Source organism: Pristiophorus japonicus, chromosome 13 (assembly GCF_044704955.1).
Source record: "Pristiophorus japonicus isolate sPriJap1 chromosome 13, sPriJap1.hap1, whole genome shotgun sequence".
Taxonomy (NCBI): Eukaryota; Metazoa; Chordata; class Chondrichthyes; family Pristiophoridae; genus Pristiophorus; species Pristiophorus japonicus.
Genome location: NC_091989.1, coordinates 89,534,312 through 89,553,649, shown reverse-complemented (window position 1 = coordinate 89,553,649; position 19,338 = coordinate 89,534,312). Strand labels below are relative to the sequence as shown.

Genomic DNA, 19,338 nt, shown 5'->3' with positions numbered 1-19,338 from the left:
ACCTCTCATTCCTCCAAACTCCAACGAGCACAGGCCAACCGAGTGAACCTGCTCCGAACTGCCTTCATGCAAGCATATCCCTCCTTAAATAAGGAGACCAAAACTGTACACTGTACTCCAGGTGGGGCCCCACCAGTAACCCCCCCCCCCCCCCCGGAGAGCTGCAACAGGACTCCGCCGCTTCTACACTCCATCCCCCCTGCAATAAAGGCCAACATTCCACCCGCCCTCCCGATTATTTGCAGTACCTGCATACCAACCCCCGTGCTTCATGCACAAGGACCTCCAGGTCCCTCTCCACTGCAGCATCTTGCAATCTCTCCCCATTCAAATAATAATTTGCTATTCTTTTTTTCCTGCCAAAGTGGATAACCTCACACATTATACTCCATCTGCCAAATGCCCGCCCACTCACTTAACCTGTCCATATTTTGCAGATTTTTTATGTCCTCCTCACAACTTGCCTTCCCACCCATCTTTGTATCATCGGCAAACCCGGCCACACTACACTCGGTCCCCTCATCCAAGTCATCAATACAGACCGTAAATAGTTGGGGCCCCAGCACCGATCCCTGTGGCACCACACCAGTCACCGTCCGCCAACCAGAAAATGATCCATTTATCCCGACTCTGTGTTTTCTGTTAGTTAGCCAATCCTCTATCTATGCTAATATATTATCCCCAACTCCGTGAGCTTTTATCTTGTTAGTAACCTTTTCTGTGGCACCTTATCGAATGCCTCCTGGAAATCCAAATACACTACATCCACTGGTTCCCCCTTATCCACCCTGTTCGTTACATCCTCAAAGAACTCCAGCAAATTTATCACACATAATTTCCCTTTCATAAAACCATACTGACTGCTTGACTGAGTTATGCTTTTCCAAATGTCCTGCTACTGCTTCCTTAATAATGGACTCCAGCATTCTCCCAACGACAGATGGTCTATAGTTTCCTGATTTCTGTCTGACTCCTTTTTTAAATAGGGACGTTACATTTGCAGTTTTCCAATCTGCTGGGACCTCCCCAGAATCTAGGTAATTTTGGTAGATTACAACCAATGCATCCACTATCTCTGCAACCACTTCTTTTAAGACCCGAGGATGCAAGCCATCAGGTCTAGGGGTCCCGAGTACTTTTTCTTTAGCGATAGTGATTGTTTTAAATTCCTCCCTCCCAATAGTCCCTTGATTATCCATTATTGGGATGTTTTTAGTGTCTCTTACCATGAAAATATTTGTTCAAAGTCTCCACCATTTCCCTGTTCCCCATTATTAATTCCCCAGTCTCATCCTCTAATGGACACACATTTACATTTGCTACTGTCTTCCTTATTGTATACCTGTAGAAGCTCTTAGTATCTTTTTATATTTCTTGCTAGTTTACACTCATAAGCCATCTTTCCTCTCTATTATTTTTTTAGTTGTCCTTTGTTGGTTTTTAAAAGTTTCCCAATCCTCTGGCCTCCCACTAATCTTGGCCACTTTGTATGCCATTGTTTTCAATTTGTTACCATCCTTTACTTAGCCACGGATGGTTCTCCCTTCTCTTACAGTCTTTCCTTCTCACTGGAATATATTTTTGATGAGAGTTATGAAATATCTCCTTAAATATCTGCCATTGCTTATCAACCGTCTTACACTTAAATCTATTTTCCCAATCCACTTTAGGCAACTCTGCCTTCATAACCTTTGTAATCGCCTTTTATAAGATCAGGACACTGGTTTGGGATCCAACTTTCTCACCCTCCAACTGAATTTGAAATTCAAACATGCCACGATCACTCTTTCCTAGGGGATCCTTTACTACGAGATCATTTATTAATCCTGTCCAGGATAGCTTGCTCCCTGGTTGGTTCTGCAACGTACTGTTCAAGGAATCTATCTCAGATACACCCTCCAGATACACTCTATGAACTCTTCCTCAATGTTACCTTAGCCAATTTGATTTGTCCAATTAATATGAAGATTAAAATCGCCCATGATTATTGCTGTACCTTTCTTACAAGCCTCCATTATTTCTTGATTTATACTCAGCCCTACAGTGTAGCTACTGTTAGGGGGCCTATAGACAACGCCCACCAGTGACTTCCTCCCCTTATTATTTTTTATTGGTTAACGGACAGAAAACAGAGAGTAGGACTAAAGGGGTCATCTTCGGGTTGGCATGCTGCAACCAGTGGGGGTACCGCAAGGATCGGCGCTTGGGATTCCGCCATTCACAATATATATCAATGACTTGGATGAGGGGATCAAATACAATATAATTCAAGTTTGCCGATGATACAAAGCTAAGCGGCAATGTAGTCTGTGAGGAGGATGCAAAGAGGCTTCAAGGGGATATAGACAGGCTCGGTGAGTGGGCAAGAATGTGGCAAATGGAATATAGGGCCCAAGTTTCCACATGATTTGCGCCTGATTTTTAGGAGCAACTGGTGGAGAACGGACTATCTTAGAATTCGCAATTCTCCACATTTTTTTTTCTGCAGTTCTAGTCAGGTAGAACAGTTCTACTTTGGAACAGAATTTTTTCTTCAAAAGGGGGCGTGTCCGGCCACTGACGCCTGATTTGAAAGTTTCCAGTGAAAATGTACTCCAAACTAAATTTGAATGGAGCAAGTGAAGATTTTTGTAGAACTGAAAAAACTTGTTCTACATATTAAAAAATCAGGCGCAGGTTACAAATCAGGCGTCCAGAACGAGGTGGGGGGGGGGGAAGGGAACTCATTAAATTCTACAATCAATCCTTATTTATACTTATACAAATATTATACAAATAAATCCAACCTGAATAAACATTTATAAGCAAAGAAAAGATTAAATAAACCATCTTCCTACCTGTGTGAAAGTGCTTCAGCCAGGAAGAATGGTGCAGCAAGCCTCACAAAACGAGGGAGCCGACCGAACGCGGGCGGGCGGGGTGGGGGGGAGGAAGGAGCCGACCGAACGCGGATGGGGGGGAGGAGGGAGCCGACCGAACGCGGGCGGGCGGGGTGGGGGGAGGAAGGAGCCGACCGAACGCGGATGGGGGGCGGGGGGGGGGAAGGGAGCCGACCGAACGCGGATGGGGGGCGGGGGGGGGGGGGGAAGGGAGCCGACGAACGCGGATGGGGGGCGGGGGGGGGGGGGGAAGGGAGCCGACGAACGCGGGGGGGGGGGAGGGAAGGGAGCCGACGAACGCGGGGGGGGGGGAGGGAAGGGAGCCGACGAACGCGGGGGGGGGGGGGGGGGGGGGGGGGGAAAGGGAGGGAGCCGTTCCAGACGGCTGGCGGGAAAGAGAGAAGGCTGCAGGAAGCCTCAGAAATTGAGGAGCCATTTCCCGACGGCAAAAGGGGGAGGTCGTTGGGAAACGGCTGCCTCAACTTTCTGAGGCTTCCTGCACCCTTCTCACTGCTACAAGAAGCCTCTGTGCTGATGGCAATGTACTTTTATTAAAAAATGTTCAAAAACTAAACAGCTACAAAGAACTACAAAAATGGCCGAGTGCCAATGTTTTTTCACACTGAGCATGCGCGAACGCTCCAACGCGCACGCGCAGCGTTGCCGGCAGGAAAAAAACTAATTTAAATAGTACCTGCCCCCTCCCACTTACAAAATCGGTGCGAGTGTAGGCTCCGCCCCCCTGGGCACCGCGCCAAGCAGACAAGGAGCTGCAAAGCGCTCGAGAATCGCTCGGTTTTTTTCCGGCGCCCTTTTAGGCGTGAAAAACGGGTGCCCAACTCGGTGGGGCGCCCGTTTTTTATCATATGGAAACTTGGGCCCATAATGTGGAGAAATGTGATGTTAGCCACTAGGAAAAATAGAAAAGCAGAGTACCCTTTCAAATGGTGAGATATTGGGAAACGCTGGTATTCAGAGGGACCTGGGTGTCCCCATACACAAACCACCGAAAGCTAACATGCAGGTACAGCAAGAAACCAAGAAAGCACATGGTCTGCTAGCCCTTAATACAAGAGGATATGAGTACAAGAGCAAAGACATCCTACCGCAACTATACAGGGCCCCGGTGAGACCGCACCCGGAGCACTGCGTACAGTTTTGCTCAAGGAATGATATACTTACCATAGAGGGAGTGCAACGAAGGTTCACCAGACTGATTCCCGGGTTTGGGGGGGGGCGCGGCGGAGATTGAATGGACCAGGCCCACACTCTCCAGAGTTTAGAAGAATGAGAGGCGATCTCACCGAAATATACAAAATTCCTACAGGGCTCGACAGGGTAGACGCAGGGAGGATGCCTCCCCCGGCTGAGGAGTCTAGAACCAGGGGTCACAGTCTCAGAACAAGGGGTCGGCCATTCAGGACCGAGACGAGGCGAAACCTCCCCACTCAGAGGGTTGTGCATCCCCGGAACTCTCTACCCCAGAGAGCCGCGGAGGCTCAGTCGTCGAGCACATTCAAGACAGAGATCGACAGATTCTTGGATATCAAGGGAATCAAGGGATACGAGGATTGTGCAGGCAAGTGGAGCTGAGGTAGAAGATCAACCATGATCTCATTGAATGGCGGAGCAGGGGCCAAATGGCTTACTCCCGCTCCCATTTTATGTGCTAGGATGAGGGGACATAGCCTAAAAGTTAGAGCCAGGCCTTTCAGGAGTGAAGTTAGGAAACACTTCTACACGCAAAGGCTGGTAGAAGTTTGGAATTCTCTTCTGTAAACAGTCAAGTATGTGGGATAAAGGCGGGTATATGAGTTAGGTCACAGATCAGCCGTAATCTCCTTGAATGGTGGAACAGGGTTGAGGGGCTAAATGGCCTATTCCTGTTCCTATATTTAAAGGATCTCTAAATGACAACAGCAGAATTTATTACCAGCAGCTAGTGTCCGAGAAAATAGCAGTCTGAAATTGTTGAACTCAATGTTGAGTCCAGAAGGCTGTAAAGTGCCTGATCAAAAGATGAGTTGCTGTTCTGAGAGCTTCATTAGAACAGTGCAGGAGGCCAAGGACAGAGGGGTCAGAGTGGAAGTCGGGCGGAGAATTAAAATATTTCAGAATCCCAGCATCTGCAGTATTTTGCTTTTTTAATTAATGGGAAGTTATCTTCAGTGCTAAGATGATTAAACAATGTTATGAAAGATTGATCACAAGGTTATATATTCACATTTTATATTCACATTTCTACAGTGGTATGAAGGGCATTTTTGGTTACATATCCCTTGATTCCCCTGGAGCTCCTCCTTCGCTCAGTACTTATACTTAAGATACGTTTGAGCAAACAGGTGACACAGATGGCTAGAAAAGCTGGCAGGCGAGTAGGCAAGAAAACATGACCACAGTTGGAAGCTCCAGGATACTGCAAGGTCACATACAAGGTTGAAACTTATAAGATTCTGACGGGAATTGATAGGGTACGTGCTGAGAGGTTGTTTCCCCTGGCTGGAGAGTCTAGAGGGATCACAGTCTCAGGATAAGGGGTCGGCCATTTAAGACAGAGACAAGAAGGAATTTCTTTGGAATTCTCTATCCCAAAGGGCTGTGGATGCTGAATCATTGAGTATAACCAAGATCGAGATGGATAGATTTTTGGACTCTAGGGGAATCAAGGGATATGGAGATCGGCAGGAAAAGTGGTGTTGAGGGCAAAGGTCAGCCATGATCTTATTGAATGGCAGAGCAGGCTCGAGGGGCCCTATGGCCTACTCCTGGCTCCTAATTCTTATGTTCTTAAGATCTAATCTGCTACACATGCCCTATTGCTGCCCTGATTGCCCTTTTGCACACATTTGCTGTTGGATTCCACACACTTCAAAGCCAAATAGTCCAGTGGATTGGATGAAGTTGCTTCACTCCTTGCTAGAACACATCCTCCAGAGCATGAGAAAGACATCACAAACCTAGAGCTCAGGCACAGAATTATGAATAATGCACGACTGCCAGAGTTGCTCATGCTTAAGCCACGTACATAAAGATGCGGCTGCACCTCAACATCAATCCAGAATATTCACACACTACCAGCGATGACGTTTTTGCACACCCCTTCGCCATCTTACAGAGCTTGAGTCGACAATGTCTTCTGGCATGTTGTCCCTTGTTTTCAGAAATCTACACTTGCTGATCCAGCGTTACTTGGCCAGAGGAAGCCTTCGGGGTTGCCCAGCACAAATTCTCAAGGCTGTTCCAAGAGATCGACCATCGACAAAGCCACTTCCTGGAGGAAACTATCTTCATTACTTCGCTGCCGCACTGGATTTGAGAATGCAATTGCTGCGTCCTACGGCATTGATCTGAATCTTGGGAGGATCTTCCAAATTTAGCAGCAACACCTGATGGTGTACACTACACTGACACAAATTTCAAAACTGAAGTAGGTACGTATAAATACAGTAGTTAAATTTTAGCTATTTTCATGTGTATGATTTTAATTCAGATCAGCAGTTCAAGTAAAGTCTGGTATTATGTTCCAGCAGACCCAATGCACATTACAGGCAAATCTATTGGAAGGTAGAGTATATGTCAGTACAATTGATTTCCCAGAGCACTGTTTCAGACTTTATGGTATTATTAACAAGATATTTGCCTACTCTTTAATGAAATGTTGCAATAGGGTGAAAGGTACTGAAAGGCTGCACTGTCGGAGGTGCTGTCTTTTGGATGAGACGTTAAATCGAGGCCCCGTCTGCTCTCTCAAGTGGACGTAAAAGATCCCATGGCTATTTCAAAGAGGAGCAGGGGAGTTATCCCCGGTGTTCTGGCCAATATTTATCCCTCAATCAACATCACAAAAAAAATTATATGGTTATTATCACATTGCTGTTTGTGGTAGCTTGCTGCGTGAAAATTGACTGCAGTATTTCCCACATTACAACAGTAACTACACTTCAAAAGTACTTCATTGGCTGAAAAGGACTTTTAGATGTCTGGTGGTCGTGAAAGGCGCTATATAAATTCAAGTCTTTCTTACCAACAAACAGTGCAGTGTGTCTATAGTTTGCGCAGAAAACCAATTAGAAATCATTATCAAATCAAATTTTCGGCATCTTACAATAATCCATTTCTTAGTTCATCTTCCTTTCATGTCTTGCTGCTAAAAGTATAATTAGGTATACATCCGACACAAGAGCGCATGGCCATGTTACATTAAAGATCACTTGGTAATAAACCAGGAATACAGTCACTGTACCCTGGTCCGGCTAACAACATGTCGACTTATTAAAAAAGGGGGGACTTGGTTATGGAAAGAATCCAAAGCACGATCTGCTGGTTGTAAAAGCAATGGAAGGAATAAGTTGCCTCATGTGCGGAGAGAGAGAAGAGATAGCTTCAAGGAAAACACCGCTTATATATTTTCAGTAAGGATATCACAACGGCCTTTTTTTGAAAAGTTCTGAGTCAACAGGAATAATTATTTTCCTTAGGCAGTCCCTCGGAGTCGAGGATGACTTGCTTCCACACTAAAAATGAGTTCTCAGGTGACGGATGAGTCCAATGCAGGACCTAGTCTGTCACAGATGGGGCAGACGGTGGTTGAAGGAACGGGTGGATAGGGTGCTTGGGTTGCCATGCGCTCCTTCCGCTGTCTATGCTTGGCTTCAGCTTGCTCCTGGCGAAGAGACTCGAGGTGTTCGGCTCCTTTCCGATGCTTTTCCTCCACTTCGAGTGGTCTTGGGTTAGGGATTCCCAGGTGTCGGTGGGGATGTTACACTTTTTCAAGGAGGCTTTGAGGTGTCCTTGAAGCATTTCCTCTGCCCACCTGGGGCTCGCTTGCCATGTCAAAGCTCCGAGTAGAGCGCTTGTTTTGGGAGTCCCGTATTGGACATGCGAAAATGTGGCCCGTCCAGCGGAGCTGATCGAGCGTGGTCAATGCTTCGATACTGGCCTGAGCGAGAACACTGACGTTGGTGCACCTATCCTGCTAATGGCAGCGGAGGCAGCGTTGGTGGTATTTCCGACAGATACCCGAGATAAATAGATTAAAACATTTTTTTATACAGTAAACATTTTTCAGAAGGGCTGGCACACAAACTCCTCGGGCCAAGATCAAGCCATTTCTAAGCTCAGCCTCTAAATAGGACCATGTAAAAGCCTGGGTTACACCTTGTGAAGGATAAAGAACGCCTGCCTCGCTCAGACACGGAATTGTGGCAAGTGTTTGCCTACAGGTACCTCACCTGATCGTCATTGTCCCTGTGTGACCCTAGATGGTGAGTACAGGCAGCCTGACCATTGGAGGGTTCACAGCAGAGACCTTTCTTCCCAACCCAGGCGCTGTAGCACTCCCCTACAGCCACCCCAGCTGGAATCAGCTCAATGATTGAACCCAAGTTCTTCCACCTCTACATGGCTTACTGCTAAAGAAAGACTTGCATTTACACAGCGCCTTTCATGACCTCAGGACCTCCCAAAGTGCTTTACAGCCAATGAAGTACTTTTAAAGTTAGCCACTGTCGTACTGTAGGAAATGTGGCAGCCAATTTGTGCACAGCAAGCTCCCACAAACAGTAATTAGATAATAACCAGATAATCTGTTGCAATGATATTGGTTGAGAGATAAATATTGGCCAGGAGAGAGCTCCTCTACTCTTCTCTGAAATAGTGCAATGTGATCGGTTACGTCCACCTGAGAGCTCAGACGGGGCTTCAGTTTAATGTTTCATCCGAAAGGCGGCACTTCTGACAGTGTAGCATTCCCTCAGCACTGCACTGGAGTGTCAGCCTAGGTTACGTGCTCTAGTCTCTTGAATGGGGCTTGAACTTCTGATTGGGAGGTGAGACTGCTACCCACTGAGCCATGGCTGATACATTACTCAATGCCTTGGGTTTTGACCATCCAAGCCTTTGCTCCACTGTAGCATTTTTTAACATACAGTCAGGTGAGTGCTTTTGTATCGAGCAGCTGCTGCAGGCAGACCTGGAACATGTCACGGTCTCTGAACCACACTCACCATTCTGTTCTGAGCTCTGCCGTGTTCATGATGGTGGCGGCGATGCGAGCGCCATTTAACGGCGGGTTGGAATACATGGGGCGGATCAGGATCTTCAGCTGGGATTCCACACGCTTCGCCTCATCGGAGTCGCTGCAGACGACTGTGAATCCGCCCACGCGCTCGCCTGAAAGGTTAAAGAAACTCCGTTAACCCATGCAGTAACTCCCAGAAGGTAACAGAGCTGCTAAACCTCACCAAATCTATTTAGCGGTTTAGCATTCAGCTCGCGAGCAAGCTAGGGGTTTGCTTTCTTTCCAGTTTTCTGCTTTAACCCACCGCTTCTGAAAGGGCCGTTCCCTCGCTGAGTTCGCCCTCCATGTGCACTGGCAGGAGTCCAGGTTGCAGTCCTTCACGCACGAGCCTGCTGAAGGAACGCTACAAGCTATTCAACAGGGGGAATTACAGCTGAGCCTGTCTTTAGCTAATGTCCGCACATCGCAGCGGATAGTGATCAGAAACAGGAGCGACTGGCTGATTTTCCTTCCCAGCCCATGGGTGCTGAGGCCAATGATAACACTGAAACTCCCACAGCAGATGTCTTTGAGAGAAATGTTTCTCCTTGGACTCTAGTGTTACCATTCACTCTGTGGAGGAGAGGAACAACACACTCTGTGCCTGGGGGGTCACAGCTTTATCACCATGGTCATCCTGCCTGGGGTCACACCTTTACCACCATGGTTACCGTGCCTGGGGTCACACCTTTACCACCATGGTTACCGTGCCTGGGGGGGTGGGGGTCACACCTTTGTCACCATGGTCACCGTGCCTGGGGGTCACACCTTTACCACCATGGTCATCGTGCCTGGGGGTCACACCTTTACCACCATGGTCACCCCGCCTGGGGGTCACACCTTTACCACCATGGTTACCGTGCCTGGGGTCACACCTTTACCACCATGGTCACCGTGTCTGGGGTCACACCTTTATCACCATGGTCACCCTGCCTGGGGTCACCATGGTAATAAAGGTGTGACCTACTCCTGCCCCTATTTCTTAAGATCTTATTCCTGATCTCAACCATGCCACTGCAGGGAGATATAAATCAAATAGCAAGCACAGGCTCACAGGGAGGGAACGATTCAGTATAGTCACCATCTGCTCCCACACATCTGCCAGTGTAGATATTGGAGTGGGATTGGCAGATGGACTGGAGGGCTAGTCTGCAACTCAGCCTCTGCACCAGGCAAATTCAGCAAAGTGGAACTATTCTAACAGGAGAAAAGGTTACGCAAAAAAATCCAGACAGTTGAACTGATTTGGGGTCTGTTCACACGTTGGAGCTGTTAAACCCCAAAATAAACTGCGTTAGCCAACTGAACGGCATCGATGGATATTTACTTACCATAGAGCCCCATGTTCTTAGCGTAGGACTGTGACAGAACCAGGTTAATGCCCTGATCAATGAAGTAGCGCAGGGCCCAGGCGTCTCTATCAGCATCTCCACTGGCAAAACCCTGATACGCCATGTCGAAGAATGGGAAGAGATTTCTTTGCTGAACAACAAAAAATAAATAAATGTAAAAATCTCAGCACCACATACTGATTGGTCTCATATATCATTTTATTTAACATAGAAAATAGGTGCAGGAGTAGGCCATTCGGCCCTTCGGGCCTGCACCACCATTCAATAAGATCATGGCTGATCATTCATCTCAGTAACCCTTTCCTGCTTTCTCTCTGTACCCCTTATTCCCTTTAGCCATAAAGGACATATCTAACTCCCTTTTGAATATATCCAACGAACTGGCATCAACAACTTTCTGTGGTAGAGAATTCCACAGGTTAACAACTCTCTGAGTGAAGAAGTTTCTCCTCATCTCGGTCCTAAATGGCTTACCTCTTATCCTTAGACTGTGTCCACTGGTTCTGGACTTCCCCAACATCAGGAACATTCTTCCTGCATCTAACCTGTCCAGTCCCTTCAGAATGTTATATGTTTCTATGAGATCCTTCTAAACTCCAGTGAATATAGGCCCAGTCGATCCAGTCTCTCCTCATATGTCAGTCCTGCCATCCCGGAAATCAGTCTGGTGAACCTTCGCTGCACTCCCTCAATAGCAAGAACGTCATTCCTCAGATTAGGAGACCAAAACTGAACACAATATTCCAGGTGAGGCCTCACCAAGGCCCTGTACAACTGCAGTAAGACCGCCCTGCTCCTATACTCAAATCCCCTAGCTATGAAGGCCAACATACCATTTGCCTTCTTCACCGCCTGCTGTACTTGCATGGCAACTTTCAATGACTGATGTACCATGACACCCAGGTCTCGTTGCACCTCCCCTTTTCCTAATCTGCCGCCATTCAGATAATATTCTGCCTTCGTGTTTTTGCCACCAAAGTGGATAACCTCACATTTATCCACATTATACTGCATCTGCCATGCGTTTGTCCACTCACCTAACCTGTCCAAGTCACCCTGCAGCCTTTTAGCGCCATCCTCACCTTGATGATGGCAGCCAGCTCCTTCCATTGATCGGGCTTTGGGTCTACTCCTGTGGGATTGTGTGCGCAGGCGTGAAACAGGATGATGGCCTGCTCCGGAGTTTTCTGCAAGACATACAGGAAGAATGCAAATTAAAATCCAAATTGGCTTCCTTTAAATTTGCAAATGACGAACAAACATTTCAAAACCATACTTAAACAAGTTTGTGATATTTTGATGCCATGGTTCCCAGCATAATCTCTGCAGTCCTGAATTCATGGGTCACTATCCAGTAAATAACATCCGTACCTTCAGAATGACCACTGAGTGGCTGCCTCCTCCGTCGCTGCTGTTGCTGCTCCTCCTCCTCAGGTGGTGGGGCTATGCCTGGTGGCAATGGCTGCGCTCTCATGATGGCCAGGTTGTGCAGCATGCAGCAGACGACGACAAAAAGGTACACTCACTCAGCCGAGTACTGGAGGAGTCCTCCTGTGTGGTCAAGGCAGCGGAACCGTTGCTTGAGCACTCTGATGGTCTGCTCAATGGTGGCACCATGGCTCTCATTGTATGAGTGCTGGGCAGGAGTGTTGAGGTTGCGGAGGGGAGGCATGAGCCAGGTGGCGAGTGGATTGCTCTGGTCTCCGACCAGTCAGCCGCGAGCTTGATGTGGTGGCTGGAAGCGAGCTGGCGCAGGATGAAGGCATCGTGGCTACTGCCAAGATAACGGGCATTGACGGTGAGGATTCGGCATGTGTTGTCGCACACCAGCTTCACATTCAGTGAGTGGTAGCCTTTGCAGTTACGGAATATCTTAGGATTGTAATGCGGTGCCCGCAAAATGATGTTGATGCACCATGGGGAAGCCCGCAATCCTGGCAAAGCCACATGCACACTCCAGCTGCTTCTCTCTGATCATGGGGAAGGAAATGTATTCCCTTCTCCTTCTGTAGAGAGCAGCTGTGACCTCACGGATGGAGCAATGGACGGCGATCTGGGAGATGTTGGAGATGTCACCTGTTGCACACTGGAAGGATCCGCTGGCATAGAAATTGAGCGCGATGGTGACCTTGACTGCCACTGAGAGAGCCGTCCTCACCCTGGTCTGAGGCTCGAAGCCTGGTTGCTGGAGGTGGCAGAGCTCTATGACCATGTCCGTGCTGAAGCGCAGCCTTCAAACACACTGTTCCTCACTGAAATTGATGTAGAACTGCTACTGGAATATCCTGGGAGGGTAAGGTCTCCTGTTGATAGGTCCGTTGGCCCCCTTCCCTTGGCCACGTTTTGCTGTCTTTCTATCTGCCTAAGTTGTCTCAGACGGTGATGTCCAGTGTCAACAAAACCCGCATGAAACGATATAAATGTTGGCCGTTCAAATCTGCCCTCAATGAAAGTCACGAATCTTTAACAGCCAGAATACTCAGTCAACTGCAAATCTGTCAAAACGCCCGTCTGCCTATGTGGAACTAAGTAGCAACGATTGGCCGACTAAAAGTAAACCGGATGCTGATGCCTTTCAATAGCACTCCTCCAGCCGACAGAAACACGACAGCTGTCGGCGACAGCGCCAGGCGCTAAACCAGTGGGCGAGGGCCAAATTTTGTTCCGGGGCACAGCCAAGCGGGGCGCTACGTGTTACCACCGCAGCCGCTACCCCCCGCCGAAATTAGCGGGAGGCGCTATTCTTGCCGTGCCCAGACGAAAACTCATTTGCATCCCGTTAGCGCTAATGGGAGGCGGCGCAAAGTAGCCTAATGTCTCCCAACTAGTCTCACCTGCCTTATATACACAAACTGGCTAAATGGCACACTCACTGAAATGTCCTCTAGTGCTCCCGCAGCATCAAAACCACAGGTCTTTGGATCATAATAGCGGTAACTTTTGATTTCCAAGCCAGCATCCCTGAAGATAGGTGTGTGGTTGCCCCAGGATGGTTTGGGCAGATAGACCTCTCGACTGCTCTTGTAGAACCGTTGCTGCAAGGCAAGAGAAAGCACCATCAATGTGACACATCGCTGTCGGGGTGTTATTACACTACTCCTGTCCTGTACCTCCCACCTTCGTGCCACCTGGTTTCACCAAACAGGCGTCCTTCCGCTCTACTCTGTTGTACATCACTGTCTGCTGCCACTCAATATTTTGCACAACAAATCACAAGCGCTGGAAACGTTTTATTCAAAAAATGGTTTCAGGAGGAGAAAAATAGGGGAAGGGAGAAGAAGAAATAAGTATTAAAAAAAGATCTTACTGAAAGCGAGTCTGACTGAGTGTTGCATTTCCCCAGACGTGATCTTATCACCAAAACACTGGAGTTATTTAGCTGTCAGCTTACACGGTGAGGAAAGCACCTGACTGGTGCCTACTGCCAAATGCAAAGCTTCCAAATATGATCGCAGTTATCAGACAAGCTAATCATTGTTAAATAAAAAGGCTCGTCACTGTTGTTTCACTTCATAAAATTTCATAAAACCAACCTACAACTGCAGAGATCCCAGATTATCCTAAGGGGGAACGAATAGCTTCCTCGCACCTAGTGATCTACTCTTCTCTCCTCCTCCCAACCTGTATGTTTGCCAACTCCTACATTAGATCCACCCTTTTCAGCTTAGGGCGTTGAGGGAAGAGGCTGACTAATGTGCTAGGAGGCCGAGTGTTAAACACTCCTGTGTCTCTCGGAAGGCTTTAAACAAAAACTGACAAACCGAAGATGAAGGACCAAGATCCATGGGGCAAGTTACAACCAGGGTTGAAGGGAATGAGAGAGAGAACGAGAGAGAGAGGAGGTAATTTAGGATAGAGTCAAGACAATCGTGAGTTTAGAAGCCTGTCTGAGGAAGGAAAGACTAACAGAGGTAAGGATTGCCAGTTTTGAGGCCCTGGGGAAATATGTTTTTTTTTAAGAAACAACGCAACAAACCATGACGTTACTAGAGTGAGGAGCAAGAGGCTGTAGGACAATGTATCTACTGTTTAGGTGGAATGAGAAAGGCAAGTTCAGAGGAGTTAACACTAAAGCAGCAATGTGAAATATATTCCAACAGACATCGCTGCCACTCACCAGGAAGTTGGCACCGACTCTCAGCGATCCAGTTCCAGAAATGGTCTGCACAGTGATGTACTGAAATCAAAAGGAAGCACAACATATTCTTGAGTAATGATTACTTTTTGGCAAAACATTCATTATAGAAATGAGCATTAGAAACCCATTACTGTCATATTTAGCAGTGAACAGCCAAAACTGGAGCAGTGAGATACAAGTAGGAAGACTTGCTAACTGAGTAATGCAGTGAGTTAAAGAAGGACCGCATTTAGCTGTGAAATACAATGCAGAGTGATGCGATGAGTAAGAGGGCAATGAGTCTGGGCAGTCTTAATCCATTCTTATTGGGCACAGTGGGTCCACACATAAAAATACTGCCAATTCAGGACAAATTAGGAATTTTATTTCAGCAGGCCACATGATAGTTAATCTGGAAAAGGAGAAAATTCACACTGATTTAGTGGGGGCCAATCTGGGGTCAGGTCACATTTATGGGGGCAGAGGAAGATTAAATCCATCGGTGGCCCTGCCCTTGCCTAGCACTCACCTCCTCAAATGCTACAACCCCCCTGAATCTCTGCTCTGACTCTGGCCTCTTGTGTATCCTCTCCTCCCTTCGTCCCACCAATGGCGGTCGTGTTTTCAGTTGCCCTATGCCTTATGTTCTGGAATTCCCTCCATAAACCCCTTTCACCTCACCATTGCCCTCTCCTCCTTTCAAAGCCCTTAAATCCCACCCTTGACCAAACCAATTTAGTCACCCCTCCTAATATCCCCTCCTTTGGATTGGTGTCCATTTTTCTACCTTATTCCTCTCAAGTACCATGGGACGTTTTTCTATATTGAAAGCACGATATAAATGTCAGTTATTGATGCATCTAACCATGCTATAATTGACTTGGGAGTGCTTGATCACTGGGTAACAATGACATTTCTCACCTTGACCACAAAATAATCAAATAAAAGGGAATGACTGCTGTTGGGAATGTGATCTGCCTTTAAAGGAATGGTAGGACCAAGCAAACTAGGCAGTACATCCCAAGGAGAAGAGGCCAAGTCTCTCCAGACCATGCTCACACACCAACCTATAACCTTCCTGAATGGTACTAGAAGAACCTTGGGAACAGTAAAATATTAATGTGTTTAACAGAAACTTTCAACGCTTTAAGTTTCATTTGGGAATGCTCTTAAGTTTAAGGCACATTTCTAGTGCAGAGCACAGGGCACTTTCACTCTGTATCCAACCTACGCTATATTTGACCTGGAGGACGTAATGTTGACACTGAGAATCAAGTGGGTAGAAATGTTCCAAAATATGGAGATATGTTGAGATCGCAATACAGACCAAGTCACATCACTGAGATAACAATGCAGCTGTGGACAGCATATGTAGCATCCATCAGAGATGGAGGTGTCCACGTGATAGTCACTTGCCCCGGCATTCACTCACGTGCTGATTTATCAGTATGTTAAAACAACATAGCATCTCTCAGCTTTCCCGAGAGAGGAGGGAGATAAAATTCCCAGTCGTCCAGCTGCTCTTGCACAACTCTGAGCATCACATTGCACGGTGATACTGCAGAGGCCTCCCATCCTTCATCTTCGGTAAACTGCAGTTCATCAGAACCTCTGCTGCCTGTATCCTACGACGCACCAAGTCCTGCTCAACCTTGCCCTCGCTAACCTGCTGATGCCTAACGCTTCCAATTTCAATCTTGTGTTTAAATCCCTCCCTGTCTCTGTAACCTCCTTCAGTGCTCCAACCCAACCCTCTGTATTCTCTGTTTCTATGACTGCAGTCTCAAACATCCCCCCTCCCTTCACACTACCATTGGTAGCTGTGCATTCTTAAATCTTTTCGCCTCGGTTTTAAAACCCTCCTCAAAACCCACCTCTTTGACCAAGATTTTTGATTGCCCCTTCTAATATCTCCTTCCTTGGCTTGGCATCTATTTTCCATTACACCTCTGAGAAGGACGTTGGGATGTTTCTTTATGTAAAGGTGCTTAAATAAATACAAGCCGTTTGTGTCGGTGGTGTCAGCTTGGCTCAGGGTAGCACCTTGCCTGAGTCACAGGGATCTGAGGAAGTGTTGCAATGCTGGAAGTGCTGAGAAAGTCCAACATCCTGGCCAATATTCCCTCCTCAACCATCACCACAGAAATCAAATTAATTAATTTTCTGTTGGTGGGACCTTGCTGTGCACTAATTAGCTGGTGTCATCATCATAGGTAGTCCCTCGAACGAGGATGACTTGGTTCCACGAGAGTTCACAGATGTTTCAATGAAGGACCCGATGTTCCAGATCCTGAACTCCAATTGAGGAGGTGGAAGATGCCTGTGCGTGGATTTTTTTAACGTGTGGTGACCGTTGCACACCAGCCACCACACGGGTTCAGAGCTAGGCCTTTATCCACTGGCAAGGAGACCTGCTCTGCTGCATGGACCTAGTGCGCACACATATCGCAGTGTGGGCAGGTCCTTGCTATCCCTGGGCCCTCGGTTCTTCTGGGCCCTGCACCCTCATTTGCCGCACCGACGCCACGATGTTCCAAGGCCCGGCACCACCGCAGAGCTGGGGCGCCGGGCCCTGAAACATCGTGGGCTGCCCCAACCTGTGTTAGTTGGTGTACCTACTTAGCAGTGACTGCTCTTCAAACGTAACGTATTGGCTGTGAAGCTCTTTGTGACACTGTGATAAGCGACTATATTAATGCAAGTTCTTTAATTCATACAGCATCTGATCACTAGAAATAAAGTGAATACACAAGCCACAGTACAATGGCTCAAGATCAGATAAAATGAGTCTGATCAGAATACTTATCAGGACACAGTCACCAAATCCATAATGAGGGTCACAAACAAGCACAGGATGAGGTATGGCTACTTGGGCAACTGAGTTGCTGCTTCCCACAGACCATAAAGAATCCATTCTACCACCGATGACCCAAACCATTTAATCTCTGGAGGCGGTTTCTCCCTATAAAATTAGAGCTGCAGAATAACGATCTCCCCACGTCCCCGAATCTGCACTGCCCTTGCAATGACATGACCAGGCTTTCAGCAGTTGAGATATCATGTTGCGCACAGCACTCAATCATCTCTATCTGCTCCAATCCTTATAAATCTCAATCCTATTCTGAGCCAGATAGTCACCAGGTTATTTTCTGTGTTAATTGACACTATTAACTGTTTAATAAGTAATCTTTTCACATATTTGCTACTCTGCAGAAAAATCCCACCAATCTCAGACTTGCTTACCATTTGGCAACTTTCAACTTGTGTCTTCTAGTTTTGTTTGCAGCTCATTAAATAAACTGCGTGTATGTGTATTATTTGCTTCTCTTGGCCTTCTTCAAACCTAGGTCACGTCATCTTTTCTCCAATGAACACAAGTTCAATTCTGTGTCCATCTTCCCAAGTCCTGTAATCTACCTCAACCTTTTGAAGGGATGATGTTCAAAACTGCACATAAATGTGAGCGTCCCAGTGTCTGTACAAGGCAAGAATAACTTGTTTCCACTAATTGTCACAGGTCATCCCAGTACCTGGATTAGCATCAACGGTTTCATAGATTTTTAAAAACCAAAACCAAACCCTTGCCCCGTTGTGATAAAGAGTGGTGTACAAAGACCAAGTTTCCAGAACCATTTATCTATCCTGAAATCCTCCTTGGTTGCTCCACTTATTCAGTCCAGAGCTCTAGGAATGCTACCATTCGCCCAGCCCGATCTATTAGAAAAAGCAACAGCTCCTTACCCTTCCACTCTTGATGACTTCACTGTTGTCTCCTAGAGCCAGCGCTGCACAGGCCTTGTTGAAGTCTGCCAGGCCACCGATAGGGAGGTACTCTTTGTCCAATTTCTTTGCTGCAATTTGGGCCTCGGCCTGTTGAGAATGTCAAAAACCAGGGTACGTATCAGTACTAGTAATGTCCAGAGGCACCACATGTTCTGGGGCACCTTTCATTTTAACTACAGCCCTCTCTCTGAAAATTTCGAGTATGATTATTCACTGTGTGTCTTTCCTGAAAGGGACAGCAGACACAATCAGCCTCTGCAGGAATGGACACACTCTCCACAAGTTTACCCAGACATTTGTTTTGGTAATGGTACGACTGTACCAGTGTATTTCTCCATCTCGTGTATAGTATCCCTCGAGAATATTTCAGACAAAATCATTGATACAAAGGCGTTTCTAAACAAAGCAAACTACTTAGCTATGAGGGGCTAAGGTAGGTTGGGAAACTACATTAAAAAGTATGACGGTAGATAAGCAATGGCTAGTATTTAAAGAACAACAAATATACCCCTGGAGGCTGGCTGAGCAGACGCCAAGCTTTGTGTTTGGAGTTTATTGTTGTAAGCACCAGGTATGTTAACTGCCTGTGCCACCTTGCAGACGCATCTTAAAATATACAGATGTAAGAATTGTAGTTTTTCACTTTGCTCCTCGGGGTGTTGGACAGCAACGGACACACTGGTGGCTCAACTGAGTAACCGTTCGACAAATCATACGGCAACAGAAACGGAATATTAAGTCAGGGGAATATCACAGCTACTCACAGGGGCATGAAGCAGTCAGACTGTGCCATGGAGCTGTTTAAGAACCGAAGAAATAGGAGCAGGAGCAGGCCATTCGGCTCCTCGAGCCTGTTCCATCCTTCAATAAGATCATGTATAATCTTCTACCTCAACTCCACTTTCCTGCATTATCCCCACATCTTTGATTCCCTCAGTATTCAAAAATCTATCGCTCTCTGTCTTGAATATACTCAATGACTGAGCATCCACAGCCCTCTGGGGTAGAGAATTCCAAAGATTCACCATCCTCTGAGTGAAGAAATTTCTCCTCATCTCAGTCCTAAATAGCGGACTCATTGGCCCCAAGTTTCCACATGATTTGCTCCTGATTTTTAGGAGCAACTGGTCGAGAACGGAGTATCTTAGA

The 19,338-nt window shown here is 47.0% G+C and overlaps 1 protein-coding gene across 1 annotated transcript in view; it reads right to left on the bottom strand.

Moving 5' to 3' along the window:
• LOC139278685 (aspartate aminotransferase, mitochondrial-like) overlaps window positions 1-19,338 on the bottom strand; it is a 50,791-nt gene that overhangs the window by 12,840 nt on the left and 18,613 nt on the right. The window contains exons 3-8 of the mRNA XM_070897731.1: window positions 18,148-18,276; window positions 14,407-14,466; window positions 13,163-13,324; window positions 11,372-11,476; window positions 10,269-10,419; window positions 8,885-9,050 (exon numbers count right to left, since the gene is read on the bottom strand). Coding sequence (XP_070753832.1) covers window positions 8,885-9,050; window positions 10,269-10,419; window positions 11,372-11,476; window positions 13,163-13,324; window positions 14,407-14,466; window positions 18,148-18,276 — 773 coding nt within the window. The remainder of the gene's footprint in view (window positions 1-8,884; window positions 9,051-10,268; window positions 10,420-11,371; window positions 11,477-13,162; window positions 13,325-14,406; window positions 14,467-18,147; window positions 18,277-19,338) is intronic.